Source organism: Atractosteus spatula, chromosome 14 (assembly GCF_055471065.1).
Source record: "Atractosteus spatula isolate fAtrSpa1 chromosome 14, fAtrSpa1.hap1, whole genome shotgun sequence".
In the NCBI taxonomy this organism is placed as follows: domain Eukaryota; kingdom Metazoa; phylum Chordata; class Actinopteri; order Semionotiformes; family Lepisosteidae; genus Atractosteus; species Atractosteus spatula.
The window spans coordinates 25,680,454-25,697,717 of record NC_142719.1 but is presented as its reverse complement, the minus strand read 5'-3'; the positions used below and the strand labels follow the sequence as shown (position 1 = coordinate 25,697,717).

At 37.2% G+C, this 17,264-nt stretch overlaps 1 protein-coding gene across 10 annotated transcripts in view; it reads left to right on the top strand.

The window, feature by feature from the left end:
- The window catches only part of tcf7 (transcription factor 7), a 55,108-nt gene that overhangs the window by 25,957 nt on the left and 11,887 nt on the right, over window positions 1-17,264 (top strand). For all 10 annotated transcript variants that reach the window (XM_088933300.1, XM_088933302.1, XM_088933296.1 and 7 more), the window contains exons 4-5: window positions 8,826-8,952; window positions 15,560-15,647. In XM_088933300.1, the coding sequence (XP_088789426.1) occupies window positions 8,826-8,952; window positions 15,560-15,647 (215 nt within the window). The remainder of the gene's footprint in view (window positions 1-8,825; window positions 8,953-15,559; window positions 15,648-17,264) is intronic.

Here is a 17,264-nt window from a genome sequence, read left to right as displayed (position 1 = left end):
AGTGATAAAACTGAGAAGCTTCTCAGAGTGAAGTCTTTCTGACACTTAGGAGTATTTCCATCTGGGAATCCATTCTTTCTTTGGCAGTTTTGACAGTTTGAAGGAAAATAAGTACGAATGTACGACATTCAGAAGTTTCAAACGTCAGTTCAGAGGTTAGAGTACCTGGGAAAGAATGTGTTTTAAGAACCCTACATTTCACTTTAAGAAATGGTTACATTCATAGCTGGTCTGAAGTGAGCAATCAGATAACTTAGCTTCAAATGTGCATTTTGAAATCTTAAAATGCAGAATTAAAATGCTGATCAAATCTGATAAAATTGCGAACGTCTTTGCATTTTTGAAAGTGAAAAGTGAAGAATGCTCACATGGATTCATAGCTTCAGGGTGACAAACAGAAAGATTTCTGCATTTCTCTGGGGAATCCCTTTACTTCACCCTTGGAAAAATAAACATTTGTTTTTAATTTTAGAAGCCAATACTGTATCCTAGAAAATGAATAGGTTGCCACATTTCCCCTCAATAACATAATTAAATAAAGACTCGGTTTACAATCAAAGCTGAGTAACTGTTCATCAGTAACTTTAGATGACTTTAATGCTCCTAGGTCTAAGTAAAAGCTGTGTTGGTGCTACTCATCTAGAGGGTTCAAGCTCATGAAACAAAACTTGTGGCAGCCAATCTGGAAATTTTCAGTGTGCGCTTTTGATCATTTGTTCCTCAAGCATTTCAATTTATTATTATTTAGACCTTTTTCATTCTTAACGAAAAGGAAGAAGTACATTAATTGTGAAACATAGCTTTTACTATATAATGCAAATACATTTCAAAGATTTTTTTTTTACTATCGATAATAGTAATTTAAAGCCCAGAAACTAGTAACAGAAGAGGTATTTAAGGTTATATATTAAACTATAATTTCAAGAACATTTTATGCTGAAAATATTTATTGTAGTTTTATTTTTTCACTGCAGTGATGTTTGCTTAAGTACAAAATATATACAATATTTATGCTTAATTAAATGTTATTCTTCTAACTAACTTCTTGATTTTATTCCCTATTTGCATGATTTTTTCCCTGTTTTTTCTGCTTTGTCAGTTGCTGAACAAACAGCAGTTAAGCAACCCACTTCACTGTGCCAGTAGCACACATCTACATAATTGGGAGTAAAAGGAATAATTGCTAACTGGGCAATAATAATAACCCTAATAGTTCCTGTAATAAATGTGTTTATTGTATGTTTTAAGTGTGTGGGGACAGGCAGTTGAGAGGTTTTACCTTGGAGTCCTTCCCAAAGCAGCAGATAACCCAAATTCACACACCCAGTCTCTGCATGGAAAATTAAATACCAATCGAACCCAAACTAAATCCAGTCTTTTGAAAAGAAAAAACTAAATTACAAGAGTAAAAGAAATCTTTTTATGTCTCCTTCCAGCCGTGGGTGAGAATATAAAGGCTTGACAACTACCTGGTTAGTCCTAGAGTGCCTTTTGCAAACACAAATCAGGTTCACTCATGTGGTATCACAGGGGTAACTGTGGGGGTTTTTGTGCGAGAGGATCGAAGTATTGTGTGTATGGGTGTGTGTGGCATCTGTATTGCTCAAGTTCAAAAACATTTCACTTCAGGGGTTTGCCTCTTTTTCTCTAAAAGCCCTTTGATGTTCTTACATTTAATAAAGGACCCTTAAACTGGTTCGGAATGAAAACACTCCTGTGCAGGGCACATCCCCTTCCTGTGGTGAGCTCCAAGTCCTTGTACTTGGACACCTTCCCCTTCTTGGGGGTTAGAGGCCAGGAGAAATGAACTCCAGCACCTCTGCCCTACTGCACCTCAAACTACAGCAAACACGCAGCCTTTCATCTGAGAGCACGTTTCTGTCATGATACTGTAATTAAAATTTAAGCGCCTTCTGGCTCCATTTGCAGCAACAGTAAGGTATGTTAGATAAGCACAAAGCAATGGAATTATAAAAAATAAAAATCGTGCTTCTTCAGTTCTCCTCCAAGAGGCTTTCAGAATGGCCAATTATTTTACTCCATTAAAGTACACAGAGAAAAAGGTGCAAATCGAACTGCTCTCTGCTTTGTGCCCACACTTTTATGTATAAACATCATAGTTTTGGCATATTCCTAAGAAATGTAATGACACTGTGAATCATGTTGCTCTATCAGTTTGCTAATTAGTTGTGCAGAAGGACAGTGATGCTTTTCATTTTTTATGGCGCATTTTACATCGAAAAGCTAGGAAATCATTCAAATGGTCTGACTAGCAAACTACAATAGAACTATAATTGACAGAAAACTAACTTTATATAAGCAAACAATACTCTTGTGGAGGAAATTTCATCAGGCTTGGCATTCTTCTCAGTCCATTTAGTAAGTTTTATCTGTACGAAGGTAAAAAAGAAATAGTGTTAGGCTCTAAACAGATTGTGATGCCTTAAACTCTTTTTAGGTATTTTTTGGTAGAGATTATAGGCATGTCTAAACCAAATTTCCAGACCCCATCTCCAGACAGTCATGTATAATAATGCAACTTGTTAATGAATGGAAAACATATTAATGCAGCATGAAAATGTACGCATGTAAGTTTTTCCTTTATATATAAATGTAGCTGCTTGTGTAGTTAAGAAATTCCCCTTTTTGCCCAAATGGTAAAATACAAGGTATCTAAGTGAAAATTGAGTCAAAGGTCCAGCCTGACTGGCAGACAATTTTTTTTTCCGATTTTGAATTCTTTGTGTGACTCCAGACTCTTCACTGTTAATCAGGTGCTATGAAGTTTAGTATTCCTACATCTATGCGTGTCTGAAATGACTAGTTCAGGGTATTATCAACTGTTAATGTGTTTGCTGCTTTCTTCTGGACATCTGGTTACAGTCCTGTGATGTTTTAGGAGATGTGCAAACAGCTGCTGTTATGTCATCTGAAGCACTTGTAAGATCTATAATGCAAGTCATGTGCACCTCCCTAAGCGTGGCACCAGACAAGACTTTGTCAGTTTTGTTTTGCATGGCAAGGTATTTCCCATTTTGGTAATAATGCAGGTTTCGCAAATAATCGTAGAATGGAAACAGTTCCAAAAACTGTAGCACTGAAGTTTCACTATGATTTGCGTCTTGCTGTTTTTTTTGTTTACTCAGCAGAGATTGGAAATTTATTGTCGCGTCAAGGGAGAATTTAATTCTGGGGGATCTTTAAGAAATTTTTTTGGTGTTTTTTTAATATATTTTTTTCTTTTTGGTAAGGGGATGCACACTGCAGGTTCCCAGGTGAAGAATACAGAACTAGAAGCTTAAGATTTTCTTTCTGATATTGTTCTGTAGAGTTGGAGATTCACTGCGTGCAGTAATCGTCTTAAAAAGAAAAGGACTGTAACTAAGCCACATGCTTAATTTAATTGGTGGAAGCCTGTCCTGTGGTTTTATTTTAACAAACAAAAAAGGGAAGGGTTGGCCAGTTTTTCAAATAAGGAATGTTGTGGTACAGATCAATTTTGGGAGGGGAATTTCATAGTTTTTTAGTGCTCTTCAAACTACTGTGACTTTAAATGTTATTTAAAGTATAGTTTCTACCTGCTGTATCTACACTTTTGTTTATATAAACCACTTAAGTGGGATTTGATACATGATCAGTATTTATTTTTTGTTTCTTTATTACCATCCTAATGGATGACAGTTTATAAGTATTGTTTTTGTAACCTTTAGAATAAAGCCAAAAGGAGAAGGAAGTGGTTTTTGTTCAGCAGGATTTATGACATTTGCGGTAGATGAATTTCTGAAAACTGTTTTTTGATGAGAATTTTCGTGCTGCCTTTTTCTTTTTTTTCTTTTTTTTTACCTTAATGTATAAGTAACAGAACACAAATAAGATTGTTTTATAATTTTCTTAAGTATTACTTTATTAAGTATTGCACGCTTAGGTTATATCCTTCCATCTGAATTTGATGGCCAGTTAAATGTCATCTAAAACAATCTTTAGGAGATGTATCACTGGGTTTACTGCTTTTTCTCATGAAGGCCATAATTCTCATGTAAGATCTTACTAGAAGACAGAGGTGTGGACGACCTAAATCAGGGATGTCCAGTCCTTTTCCTTGAGGGACGGTGTGTCTAGAGGTTTCCTAGGTCTCTTTAAAGCAGCAGTGCCCAAAGAGCTGGGAGAAGCTATTAGTTCAAATTAAGCCAGTAATGAGTTGGTTTAGCTAGTTAACAGCTGAGCTGGAATGAAGAGCCACAGATACGCCAGTTCTCCAGGACCAGCATTGCACAACCCTGACCTTAATAGAAGAATCAAAATATGTGGATTCTATAAAGTTATATTGTGTAATATGAAAAAACATTTTTAAACAATCATTTCCATCAGCTCTGTGTCTTCTCCAATTGTGAAATGCGAAAGATGAACTTAAAACTGTACAGTCAAGCATTCCACCAAATAATTACAACCAGAGCAGATTGTCAACAATTTATCAGCACAGAGGCTGAAATGGACGTTCATGCTGCTATTATTGAATATAATAAAGGATAATGGCGTTTTGCTCATAATTAAAGGTCAGTATGTTTGGAATCACAGGGCTGCTTAAAAAAGGGAAGCAATAAAAAAGAAAAGCAAACTTGGAGCTGCTCGGTCAACTGATCTATCTGAGAGTAGACGAGCTTGAACACGTACGTTTTCAATTTAGATGTAAAAGATTCCACTGTGCCAGCATTCCTAATGTAATTTGGAATGGAGTTCCAAAGACAGGGAGCACAATGACTAAAGGCTTTTGACATATGGCATGGTTTATAAGGCAGGCTGTCCTTCAGGTTTGTGTGTGGGAATCCAGGGAGCAAGTCTGTGCCGTGCAGTGAGCTGGAGCAAAAGCGCATAAATGGAGTTGCTCTTTTCCTGCCTGTGTCACACCGGCCCCTACAGAGCACTCCTCCAGTCAGGCAAGGCAAGATGAGCAATGAACACCTCATAGGATCGATCGCCTGGAAACACCCAGTGTGTCTAAAGAGGGACTTTTGTTTCTAAACCTCTATTTAAACATGCCTTCGTTGTTATGTCTGCTTCAGCTTTGATGTTCCCATAACCTCCAACTAAGCGGCTCTCATTTTCTTAACTTTGGTGCGTGGAATCATTTCCAGATTGTGCCTCATATTTCAGGGTTGGGGTTATTTTGGCGTGAGCCGATGATGACTTGGTTGCTGCCATTATGACTGCGTCTGTAAATGAGCTGGAGCTGGGTAGTCCTGGCATAAAAATAAACATCCCTGCAGAGACAACACCAGTCCCTTTCCTTTAGGAAATGGGCGCTGAAGCCTTGAGCTAAGCCCAGCCATGGAAATTGAGAGAAGAGCCAGTAAGACCTCAGATACCATGCGCTTTTGCTTTTCAATCGAGTAGGAAACTTCCTTTGCTGTTGGTTACGGTAATTTCAATATACTCATATAGCACGCACCTAAAATGAGCACCACCTACTTTTTTGTGCTCCAAATTAACAACTGCTTTATTTTATTAAATGAGATATGAAAGTAGGCAGGTAATTTTGAAAGGCATTGTCATTCCCCCCCACCTCAACCCTCCGCAGGCAGGGAGGAATAAGCAATGTTCCCCAGTAATGTATTTTTCTCTCAAATTTCGGTTTCTCAGAGCCCCCCCCCCCTCCCCTCCACACACACCTCCCCCTCCCCCCCCCACCCGCATCTCCTCATAGTGTGGGCAGTCTTGAAAGTGAATTGACTAATGCTATGCACTCAGGTTATCCCACAGACTGACTGATGCTAAAACCACAGCAGAGAACAGCGCAGCGATCTTGAGATATAGTCCTCTTCATAGCCTGGTTTTAATACAGTACGTATATGGTTAGTGACAGTGAGGGCTAAGTCATTTCTGTTCCCCACTTAGTTGTTTCCAAATTGGTAGGCAGGTAAGCTGAAGCCTGTACTTAAAGCAGGGGGGGGGGGGAGTGGGTTGGGGGCCTATGATACTAGGTAAAGAATAATGAACAAACCTAAAACCATATATATAAATATATATATAAAACCGTTTTGTAGATGGTTTTATGGCATTTTATTAATTTTAGTGCTAGCCTGATAATTTGGTTACATTTAGCTGGAATGAAAATCTTTTTTCCAGCAATTAAGCTGGAAAAGCAAAACTGAACAGGAGCTTTTGTTCTTTAAATTACTGATGTCTATGATGCAACGCTTTAAAAAAAATCAAAAGCTAAACATGCAGATTTCTTAAACTGTCTGCACTTTTAACTGATATCAGAGCGTCCTTTCTCATAGGTTAATAATGTGAACAACAAAACCTTTATTGTTCATTTATGTAAAAAAGTGTTGCTGTTTTGTACTGTACAAGGGCAGCGTAAAATTCTAAGTGCAAATATTTAAAAAAATTAATAAATCATTGCTCATACTGGTCACTCATACCGTTTGAATAAAACTTGTATTTGCAAAGTACTGTGCTTCCAATGGAGCCATAGCTCAAAGCACGTTTAATAAAGGAATATGGAATATCCAGGTATTCTATTCACACAGGATTTCACCATTCACAGCACTTTATTTTTCATATTCAGACTTTGCTGTTACAGCCTAAATTGTCTGCTGCTGAGTTTTGGAAATCCCCTCTTCTGACATTTTTCTGATCCAATGAGAACATTACACAGTGCCCATTAAGGTATTTAATTTTAAAAGACAAATGCTTTTATCATGTTTATCATGAAAAGAAAGAGCTTCCAAGATTACCTGTCTGTTTATCTTACCCACAGCTGAGAAACTTAAATGCATAGTGTTGAAAAGCAGATTGAATAGCAAACTTGCAGCTAAATCTATTTTTGATGAAACAAAATATTAAATTGCTGTGCACAAGGGAGGTAGAAGATAAGTGCTAGATCACGACTCCTACTGAGAAAAAATCAATGCACTAATTTTGAGAATCAAATAATATATTAAATGTTAAGAGGCTTATGTGTACTAAATTAACTAGATAAATAACTGGACATGATTGGGACAACTAAGTGTTGTCCAGTGTAGGCGTCCATCAGTCCATCAGTGGTTCCCATTTAAGTATTCCTGAAAATACAGTTGACTCTTTTATCTAATAGTGCATTCTTGTTCAAACAAACATCAGATAAAAGAGATTAACAATATGCTAATAGATTTTCTTTTAAGTTAAATTAGATTTAAGGTACGGAGAACTGAGTGTTTACTGCACTTTAAAAGCTCTAATATCTAATTGGAATTTGTCTTTGATGCTGCACCTACTAAAAATTCAACCCAAGTCAGAAGAAAGTCAGAGCTTACACACACCTGCTGCCTGTGTGTCTTAAAATTACAGAAACATAATTATCCAAAGTTGTAAGGGGGGTTTTAATTAGAGGGTGGCTGATAATTACACGTTAAATGAGTAATCTGATCCTTATTTCATCTCGAAAGACATAAATAAAAACCCATACACATGGAAAACCACTTCAAGGGCAGTTGATTGCTTTTTGGAAAAGAAAAACATCAAGAAACATAAATACAAAGTTCTGCGGCTATACTGTTTGAAGAAAATCTCAAATAAACAAGGGTTAATGAGTCTGTAAGTTCTTTTTACAGAACTTTTTTCCCCCATATGATAAAGGCTACGTGTGTTCGCCTGAGTGGCTTGATCAGCTAAAGTGCTTTGAGATGTCTGCATGAAAGACAGTTGCAATTTAACCCCACCAGAAATTGTATGGGAGTTCATGCTTAATAAAATCCAGTTGCATTCAATAAACTTTGGAGAGAAAACTCAGTTGAACAGATCTGAGTAATTACATTTTGTTGACAAAGGTAAAAAAAAGTGCTTAGCTGAAGGTGTTTCCTTCTGCATTTGTTGTATTGTAGTACAGGTTTTACGCATGAACACCAAAAGAGATTTCCTCAACCTATTCAAACTGATTTGTATAGAAGGGAGAAAAAGACACAACCGCCCAATTACAGGACTGCACACCATAGGAAAAAGATATGGCAATGGTTAACTTTGGCAAAATTGAAACCCGGAAGCTGAGTATTAAAATGGTGTTGCATTTGACAGAAAAACAAATCATGACTTACTGATGAGTTTTAATTTGCAAGTGCTGAGAGCTCGGACGTTTTCTGTTAACAAACAGCCCCTGATCTACAGCCCCTGGCACAGACACTGATCGAGCACCTAGTCTAACAGAACATATGAAGTTAGTTGCATTCCCTTTCCTCCCTGCATTGCAAACCAGAAGCCCGGTGTTTTTCACCCCAGCAGGCGTTTCTTCTTTTTTCGAAAGCATATTTGTGAATTCATGCATTTACAAATTGACCGGCTGCCCAAAACTGATAACAAATTTCTCTTGGTGAAGGAGCAGCTTGCCAAAAACCGTCCAGAGACTTCCTTGAATGGAGCTGAAGTATTCCGAGACAAGCTTTTAGTGGTTACAAAAATTGTTATATAGACACACACACAAAAAAAAAAGTCAAGGTGGCAGCCAAATTTGGAGAACATAATTATAAAATAACAGTTAAAAGACTTTACAGTGGGGAATGTTCACTCCTAAGTAATTGAACACTTCCAGCACAATAAGAACATTGATTTATAGTGTGGAGAACAGCATGCCAGTTAGTCTTAAATAAGATTCAGTTATGTTTAATGAAACCCACTAATAAATGGAAACTTGAAAGCAGGAAAGCAGTCTAAATGCCTCCAGTTATCATCAAAGGCTTATCAATAGAACAGGAGTTTTCCAACTTGTGCTGTAGTGCACCCTGTTGTTAAAGCGTGTTTTACTTATTTTTACATGTTCATTACATGTTCTTGCTTTTGTCTTTTTTTTCCAGTCGAACAAAGTATCTGTGGTACAGCAGCCACACGGAGTGCACCCTCTGACTCCTCTCCTTCCATACAGCAATGATCACTTCAACCCCAGCTCCCCACACCTGCCCACAGACATGAGCCAGAAGCCAGGTATGTGTCATTGCTTTCCCAAGAGAACAACTAGGAAGAGGAGCTAGTGCTGTTTATTCACTTCGCTTTCCAAATGTAGTCAACTTGTTGAACGTGCACAGAGACAGGATTCCATTCATCAGAAATTACAGCTCGGAATCATCATCTGAAAGAATCATTTACTTCAAATCAGACTGTTTGACGGTCTTTCTAGGCCCATAAAATGATAATTAAATGTCAACAAGGATTGGTGAAGTGAATCTCAGTTCTAAATTGAAGCCCCATGAATAATAAAGATCATTGTGGGTTTTTAAAACTATAAATAGTGAATTGATGATTAATTAACTATATATAGTGAAGGGTTTGCATTTGTGTAGTGTTTTTAAAGTACATATAGGGAAGGACCCACTCTATACAACACTTAAGAGCAGCATGCGGTCGAAATTTAGCTACGACATCAGGGTTAAATGGGGTTAACACCCTAACTCCAACTTAGATTTGAAGAGTTAGTTTTTTTCTAGGATGTTTGTTTTGACAAAGAACAAAAAACAACAGAAGCAGACAACAGCAGAATGTGCTTTTTGTTTCTAAGTACCTTCTTTCAGTTACAGATCCATAGAGAATTAGTTTTGTGCCAATATTTGGAAACACTTTATCTCATGAAAATATTGAAATTTTAAGACAACGTGAAATATATGAGTACAGAGCATACTCACCTGAGCACACTTGCATTGTTGGTCTGACGGCCTGTACCAGTGTCATGTGACCCCTCTCCTGCCCAGTTTACTATCTCCCCCTGGTGGATCACCATGTGATCTCTCTGAACACAACTCGTTATAAAACAATCCAAATTTAGGACTTGGATTGTTTCAACATGAGTTGCGCAATAACTATTAAGAATGCATTGTTTATACAACAATATAAATACTATTGATACACATGTAATTTTATCTTTGAAAGGAAAAATATTGCTATTTCTTTTCATGAAACGCCTATTCACACCTCAACGCAGTTTGGGAAGCACTGCCATAGGCAGAGACGTATCTAAATGTTGCTTCCAGTTTAAAATAGGAGGCTGTTCTTTGCTGAAAAGTGTCAAATACAGGACATAATTTTACTACATGTAAAACAGGTCGTAAATAAATGCTAATTACATGCCTTTTCAACATGAACCAGTGTTAAATCGTTCATTTGTGTTTAATTACATTGTAATTACAGATACTTGTTACATGGTGTTACCAAAGCATTAATACGCTAGTCATTAAAAAATAAAAAAAATATTAGAAACTCCTCAGAGAGTAACGGGGAATCTAAGCACATAGAGGATGTTTTCATGTGGGTGAGTGTAACTGGAACACGAAATCAGAAATCTGCCCAACACACTGGCCTATATACCTGTATAGAGCTAACTCGTGGGGTTTGTGCTGCAGGTCATGTATTTTTTTTTCATCAAAGCCGAGCGACACACCAGAGCACAGATTTAGGAAACCACCAAGAGCTTTTGTATTTCATTACAGTGATGCAGAAGAAGTACAACTGAAAACACACTGAGATGTTTTCCATTTGAGTAATGCCGGCATGTATCCATAAGATGCTTTGGCTTGCTGCCGCTGTTTACTTACCCTGTTTGCATTCTTAGCCGCAACTGTAAAGCTCTTTAAATCATCGACAACAACACAAAAGGCCCTCCTCTGTTCAGTCTCCTGCATTCTTCCCGCACTTGAAGTGGTTTGAGTCCCAGGGGACATTCAGTAGCCGCAGAGCCAGAAGGGCTACAGCGCAGCAGCCCCCACACCATGCTGGAAGCAATTAGATTGACAGTCTCAGGGAAGGCTCTCCGCACAGCACTGGGCTTCACTGAAATTCAACAAATCTAAGTGCAAGAAAAAGGGATGGGAAGCAGTATTAGGCTTAAGTGTTTCAAGAGATCATTTATGTCTTTTTAAGCAAGTCTTCAAAGTTGGATGAACGGGCAGAACAGTTTGCATTGCCTATGAGAAATGAGACCGACCTATCATCAGAGAAAATGATTTCTTTCTGTCTCTTGTCGGTTTCAGTTCTGCTTTTGCATTTGTTTTTTGCTTGCATTTTTTCAAGCGCACAAGGGGTTTAAAAATATAAACTCGGTAATCTGAGTGCATTCACTGGAAAGCAAAGTATTTCAGTGCAAATAACTGTATTTTGTTGTGCTTCGTTTTTGAAATGGCTGTTTAGTTGGGTAGATAAATGTATTTTCGTATGCCTTAACGTGGCTTACTGTATTGTGCAAATTCTTGGTTGCTTTTGAAATTCATTTGCACAACATGCTCATTCAGGTGTCATCTTTCAGAGGTTTAATTATCTGAAGCATCCTATGGGGTGAGCTGTTAAGATCTGAAACTTGGGTGCACAGCAAATGTGAGTCAATTCAAGGGGAAAAACATGATGCCAGCACTTACCATGGCTCACCAGAGATCCTTCTCATATTGAAAACCCTACTGTGCCTTTTTAGAGGTGTGCTCATGAGAGATAGACTTATGGAATTTCCCTCAGGGGTCCTTTGTGAGAGACACTCCTTGTCTAGACTCCAGGACACTCACAACCTGTTGGTCTCACAATGCCCAGACGTGACATGAGACACCCTGACTCACCGTTAATGATAACGTTCGTTCTGATATCCCTTCCAGGTTATATATGAAGAAGGGCTTGAAACCTGTCTGAATTTTGTGTATTGTGTGTGTGTGTGAGAGAGAGAGTGTGTAAGTAAATAAACTCACAATGACTAATGCAGTGCAGGTTGACCCAAGTATGAAAAATTGACCTAAAATTACAGAAATTGTAGAGTTCCTTTAGAAAACTGGAAAGAATTACAGTGGTATCAAGTCTATTTCTGTCTTCTCTAGTCTTACTCTACAATCATTCAATATCATTTAAGTCTCTGTATAAAGTCCTAACCCCCAAAAAGTGATGTAGCTTATAAGAAAATATATTAGCAATGTAAAGGTCAAAGCTAGAAAGAAAGGTCATCCTCAAATGTCAAAGGAAAAAAGTTCAAAGTTAAAGCAGTTAATAACTTACAATTTATATCTTTAAAAAATGTGGAAAGCTGCAGATAAAGTAATCACAACATAGAATATGGCTGAAAAGATTTACAGCTAAGTACTAACTTAAGTATTGATCTACATTACAGCAAAAGTGTTCAGATTATATTTTGGATTTCTCATTTACAAAAATATGATCTGTGATCTCTACAATGGCTGTAGCGTCTACAATCTGCAATTTCAATCAATAGTTTTTTAACTTACTGTTTTGTTTAAAGCTAATATCAGATACATTTTCAGTTTGATTCCTGAGATAAGAGCAGATGCAGGCATATACATTTCAACACAATTCACAGGGATTTTGTTTTTTGTTCTGTACACATCCCTAAGTATTGTAGGTTGGCAAAAATATGAGTGGCCAAAAACCTCCAGGGCCTTGTTGTTATATCTTTGTTAAATTAAATTTCTACCAGATGAGTAATACAGTAGAAAGAAATCTGTAAGGGTAAAGTACAGCTGGATATTTCGAGCATTCTACCAGAAAGCAGCAACCCAATGCCCTTAATGTACTGTAAATGTTGTTTCAAACAGCTTTTACAGTCAAACAGCTGCAGTTTTCAGGTACAGTACTGAGTACAGTCCAGTCATTCAGTTCTTCAGCGCATGTTTCAGTTTCGGTATTTTTGGAAAAAAAGTTGATATTGAGATTTCTTTTTTATCCATTCTGTCTTCTACACCTGATCTTCTGACAAAAGCACTAGATATTACACAATTAGATACTGAAAGCTCCTCTGTTTTTGAGTAAATGAGTTTATATTTAGAATTTGCTTTTAAGTCTCAATCAAACTCAAATTATTTTAAAACACAAAAATGAGTAAGGAATAAAGTGTTGTTTCTTCTGAAGTAAATATAATCTTGCAATTAGAACAGCTTTAGAAATTTGAAGCACCTAATTTTGGCCTTATACATTAAAATGTCAGAATCTATATTTTACATTCATAATACTCATTGGTTAATATTTCTTTATTTGAACACTTTGAAATAAACAGGACATTTGTAATGCCGAATCTACAAAGTTGGTTGGTTGTAATGTCAAAGCTAGGACTGTGATCATGAGAAACTGAACTCTGTGGTGGTTAAGTAATACTTTTTTTTCATTCAAAATTCAAATGGAATAAAATCTCATTTTATTCAAAATGAGATTCTGGTACGACTTTATTATACTCAGATTTAAAACATTTTGCATAAACATTTGCAATACTATTTCTTAAGATAAACATTTTTAAAGGGGGAGATGCAATAAAGTTTTTTGCATTTGTCATGCCATTTTTGTGAAAACTTTTTTTAAAATTCAGATCCAATAAGCTAACTCTTTAGCTATTTAGCTAACCAATGCTGTTTCATGCTGTACAATATAATCTTTTTTTTTTTGGGGGGGGGGTTCTTCCAAGATTATTTCTGTACACATTTTTGAGTTATCTTTTCAAATGATGTTTCAGTCTTGAAGATTCTTCTTTATAAGGAGATAAATCACAAAAACATAGTTTAAATATTTTGTACTTAGTACACTGTAAAGAATAATAAGTGGCTTTAACAGTTCCTTTACTTAACTTGCATTGTGTGAATGTTGCTTCTTACTGATTCTTACCTTTAAATTTTTAGGATTGTTTACAGGAAAAGTGGAACAAAAGCCATTCTGATACAAAAGAAGCTGTGAAGTTTTGAACCATGCCAAAATGAGACTTAGAGTCTTGTTTTTTAAAACAAAATTAAAATAGGCTTTTAGTAGTTGTTTATATGGTATTTGTGTGGCAGATTTCCAGAAATGTTTGACAAAAAAAGAACTGCCGCCTCTTACAACTTGAAGAAAGGGGTTCTTTTTCGTCGGAGGTGGAGGGGGGAGCTGAAAGACAGTGACTCAGTTACATTCCTGTTAAACAGCTTTATAGATATCAGAGTCCAGAAACAAGCCTACAGCTATTTCAAATTATAGTCATTTGCAGCATTCTTCTAGTAAAGTATATGTTACCTTTGGGTTTCGCTAAGTGCTAGGTGCTGTCTGCTGACAAATGACTTCCTTTCAAAGGTACTGAAACTTTTTTTACCCGCAGTTTTGTTTCAGGAGCGCTTACATCTGTAAGTGGGCAATCGTAAGAACTGCTCACTAATCTTTTAATCAAAGATGCCAGTTACTTGTGAAAGGTGATGACAAAATGCTTTCTTGGTTTTATGCAAAACATCTCAGCAGCAGTCTGCAATCTTATTAACTGGGTGACTTATTCAATGTAAAGACCCAGATTTAGATTTAAAAAAATTAAGACCACAACAACTAAAGACGTGTGTCTAATCACACATTTGAGGCGGCTGGAGAACTAAGTGAATCTTCAGTCTTGAAGGCATTAGCTTACGTAAAACTAAAGTTGTATGTCACACCATATAGTTGGCTAACCCAACATCTAAGGCATTATAGCATCAGTACTATAAGAAGCGTAGAACTGCAGAAATACAGTGAAGACATTGAAAAAATCAATCTGAAATGGCTGTGTGAGCCATCATTTCTAAAACAGACTTGTTATTCTCTTGGTCTCATCTATATTTTGTACATTTTTTGCTAATAATCTGGGCATCTTATCAGTTCAGTATTATATTGCACAGTTGAAAGTAAGGCAGATGCAAAGCTTACAAAGAAACCAGATCCATTTAGGAACATCGAAAGCATGTCACATACTTGTTAGCTTAGCCATTCAAGTAAATTTTTCTCCGTTTTTTTCTTCTTACTCTAATTGAACACAGGTGCCCTATTGGCGTGTAGAGATAATTTGAAGAGAAGAGAAATTCAGTCCTGTGACTGATAAAAACACACCATTTCAGGCACTGTGATGGCATCAATAGAAAATATTTTTTTAATTAGTGTTGTAATCCTAAAAGGGGGTTCAGTTCTCTTGTTTGAATCTGTAATGTTCTTGGATTGAAAGTCTCAAGAGTGCTACTTAAATCTGTTTCTACAGCAAAATGTTGATTGACACTAGTGTGTATAACCTGTAACTTTAATCCTCTTCCATTAGCCCAGTCAATCACCTAAGAAAATAGTTTTTTTTCCCACAAATAATATAAGTTTGTATGAGCACATAGATTGAGCTTTGAGATGAAAGAGAAATCTATGAATCTCACACTAACAGTATCAAAATAACGTGTCATCTGATCTTCGATGCAGTTAAGGCACTGGCTTCTGTTTCATAAACATGCCTTTGTGTACCGAGCCACTGGTATTTACTGGAAGTGCTTAATGTTTGTGTTGCTTCACAACCTTTAGAAAATTGCTCTACTTTTGAGACTGCAGAAATCTTTCCCCCCATGTTGATATTGTCCTGATATTGGTGGGTTCCAGAATACTCAAGGAGTGTTAAATTCTGTTGACATGCTGATGAAAACAGACATTCCTAGTGTTCTGAAGTGGGTATTTCCCTAATGAGTCTTCTCTTGACCTCATTTTGTCAGCAATTAAGTGCTGTGATTGCCCTCTGTAATAGTAGTTTCCCAGTGTGGTAATGATGGCTTTGCTGACCTAGGGCCTTCACTTAAGTATTTTTGTTTTGCGTTCCCTGCAGGCGTTCACAGACCCCCGTCCCAGGAGATTTCAGGCTTCTATTCTCTCCCTCCAGCTGGTGTTGGCCAGATCACCCCTTCAATGAGCTGGTAAGTGATATTGTCCCCATGCAAACACACAGAGCCCCTTGCGTGAGTAGAGAGTGCCAATCGAAGCAGCAGAGTGACGCACCAGATCAAGAGCCTTGCAGAATGATTTTGAGAGTCGTCCATCAGCTAGCGGAAGAGGCAGACGTATTTTCTGCTCCTTTCATTAAAACTTTCCAAGTTCTACAAAACATATTTAAGAATTTCCTTTTTGGAAAGACAAAAAAAGTTTTAGAATCAGCCCGACTGTTTCATTGAGTTCATTCATTCATGGCCCATTCATTCAACTTGATTATTTTCCCCCTTACACTTCAAAATGTTGCTCTATGAAGAGCCACAGAAGAGCATCTGGAAGGGAATGTGGAACAGATAAATTCTTTAAGGCAAATTATATCCTTTATTGCTGAATACCCAGCATTGCAGTTTGATGAAAGGAATAAAAAGACTGTGGGATTAAACAGAACATGCAGTCTGAAGCTGTGGTTTGCAGTACCACAAAGGACGGTGTAGTGGGAAGGGGTCTGGAGCTCTGGTGGGCGTAATTTTCATTTCCCAGCGTCCTCTGCTGAATGGTATAGACGTCCTCGGCCACACCCGATCTTTGCTGCTGACAAGGGGGTGATCACAAATCGTGTACTGCTTAGATTTCAAATTATACTGCATTTTCAGGGGTTTTTTTCTGCTGAAGAAAAGATGAAAATGTGAAAATTTGAACACAAGCACTAAGAAGTCTATATTTTCTTAGAAAGAAATTAGAGACTTTTTTTTCCAGAACTAGGAATAACTTAAATTTGAAATTGATCTGCTGTTTTTTAATGTAGCCGTCAAAAGGGGCGGAAGGAATGGGGTGTGGGACATAGTTATATGTACTTTCAAGTTTGCCAGTCTGGGTTTGATTTTTACTGCCATCTACAAGTTAATCTCCAAGAAGGATTTGGCCTGATTCAAAAGGAACAGCTCTCTTCAGGATAACACGCTGCAAATACCTCAAGTTCCTTTGCCTATATTTCTGGTAAAAATGTGTTAGTATGTAAATATGTTTGAAGGGCAGAAAGGTATATTGCCTATCACCCTTTGCTGTCTAACTTAGAAGAAACGCCCAGGGTTACGGTGGAATCCATGTGGTTTTGTTTATTTCATCTCGAGGAAGATTCGGTCTGGATGGTTTCTCATGTCACTTTAGTTTTACAGAAGAGAAAGTGAGGATGAAATGCCAAGTGATGCTTTTCGTTGTTCACACAACTACCCACCCCCACCCCAGGTCCCCAAGAGCCGTTATGTTTTGCTTGTCTTTATGTGCGATTCCCTTATAAGCCGTCGTTTATGGTGTTGTGCCCCATAAAGCTGCTGGGAAAAGTGCAGCCTAAGTATATGCTTTATTGAAAAGTCTTTGTTTCAGGTAAGTTATAGAAAAATACAATGATATATTCCCATTTTCATATGTTACACTTCATTTTAACTCTGCATTCTGGATTCAGTAACAGAATGTAAAACCCATAGTCAGACAGCATCTACCTAGTCACTTTATGTTGTAACCCATCAGTTCTCCACCGAAGTGACTGATGAAGTCTGTTAATTCTGTCTCAGCAGCTGTGCATCATAATTGGCCTGTTGACTCTG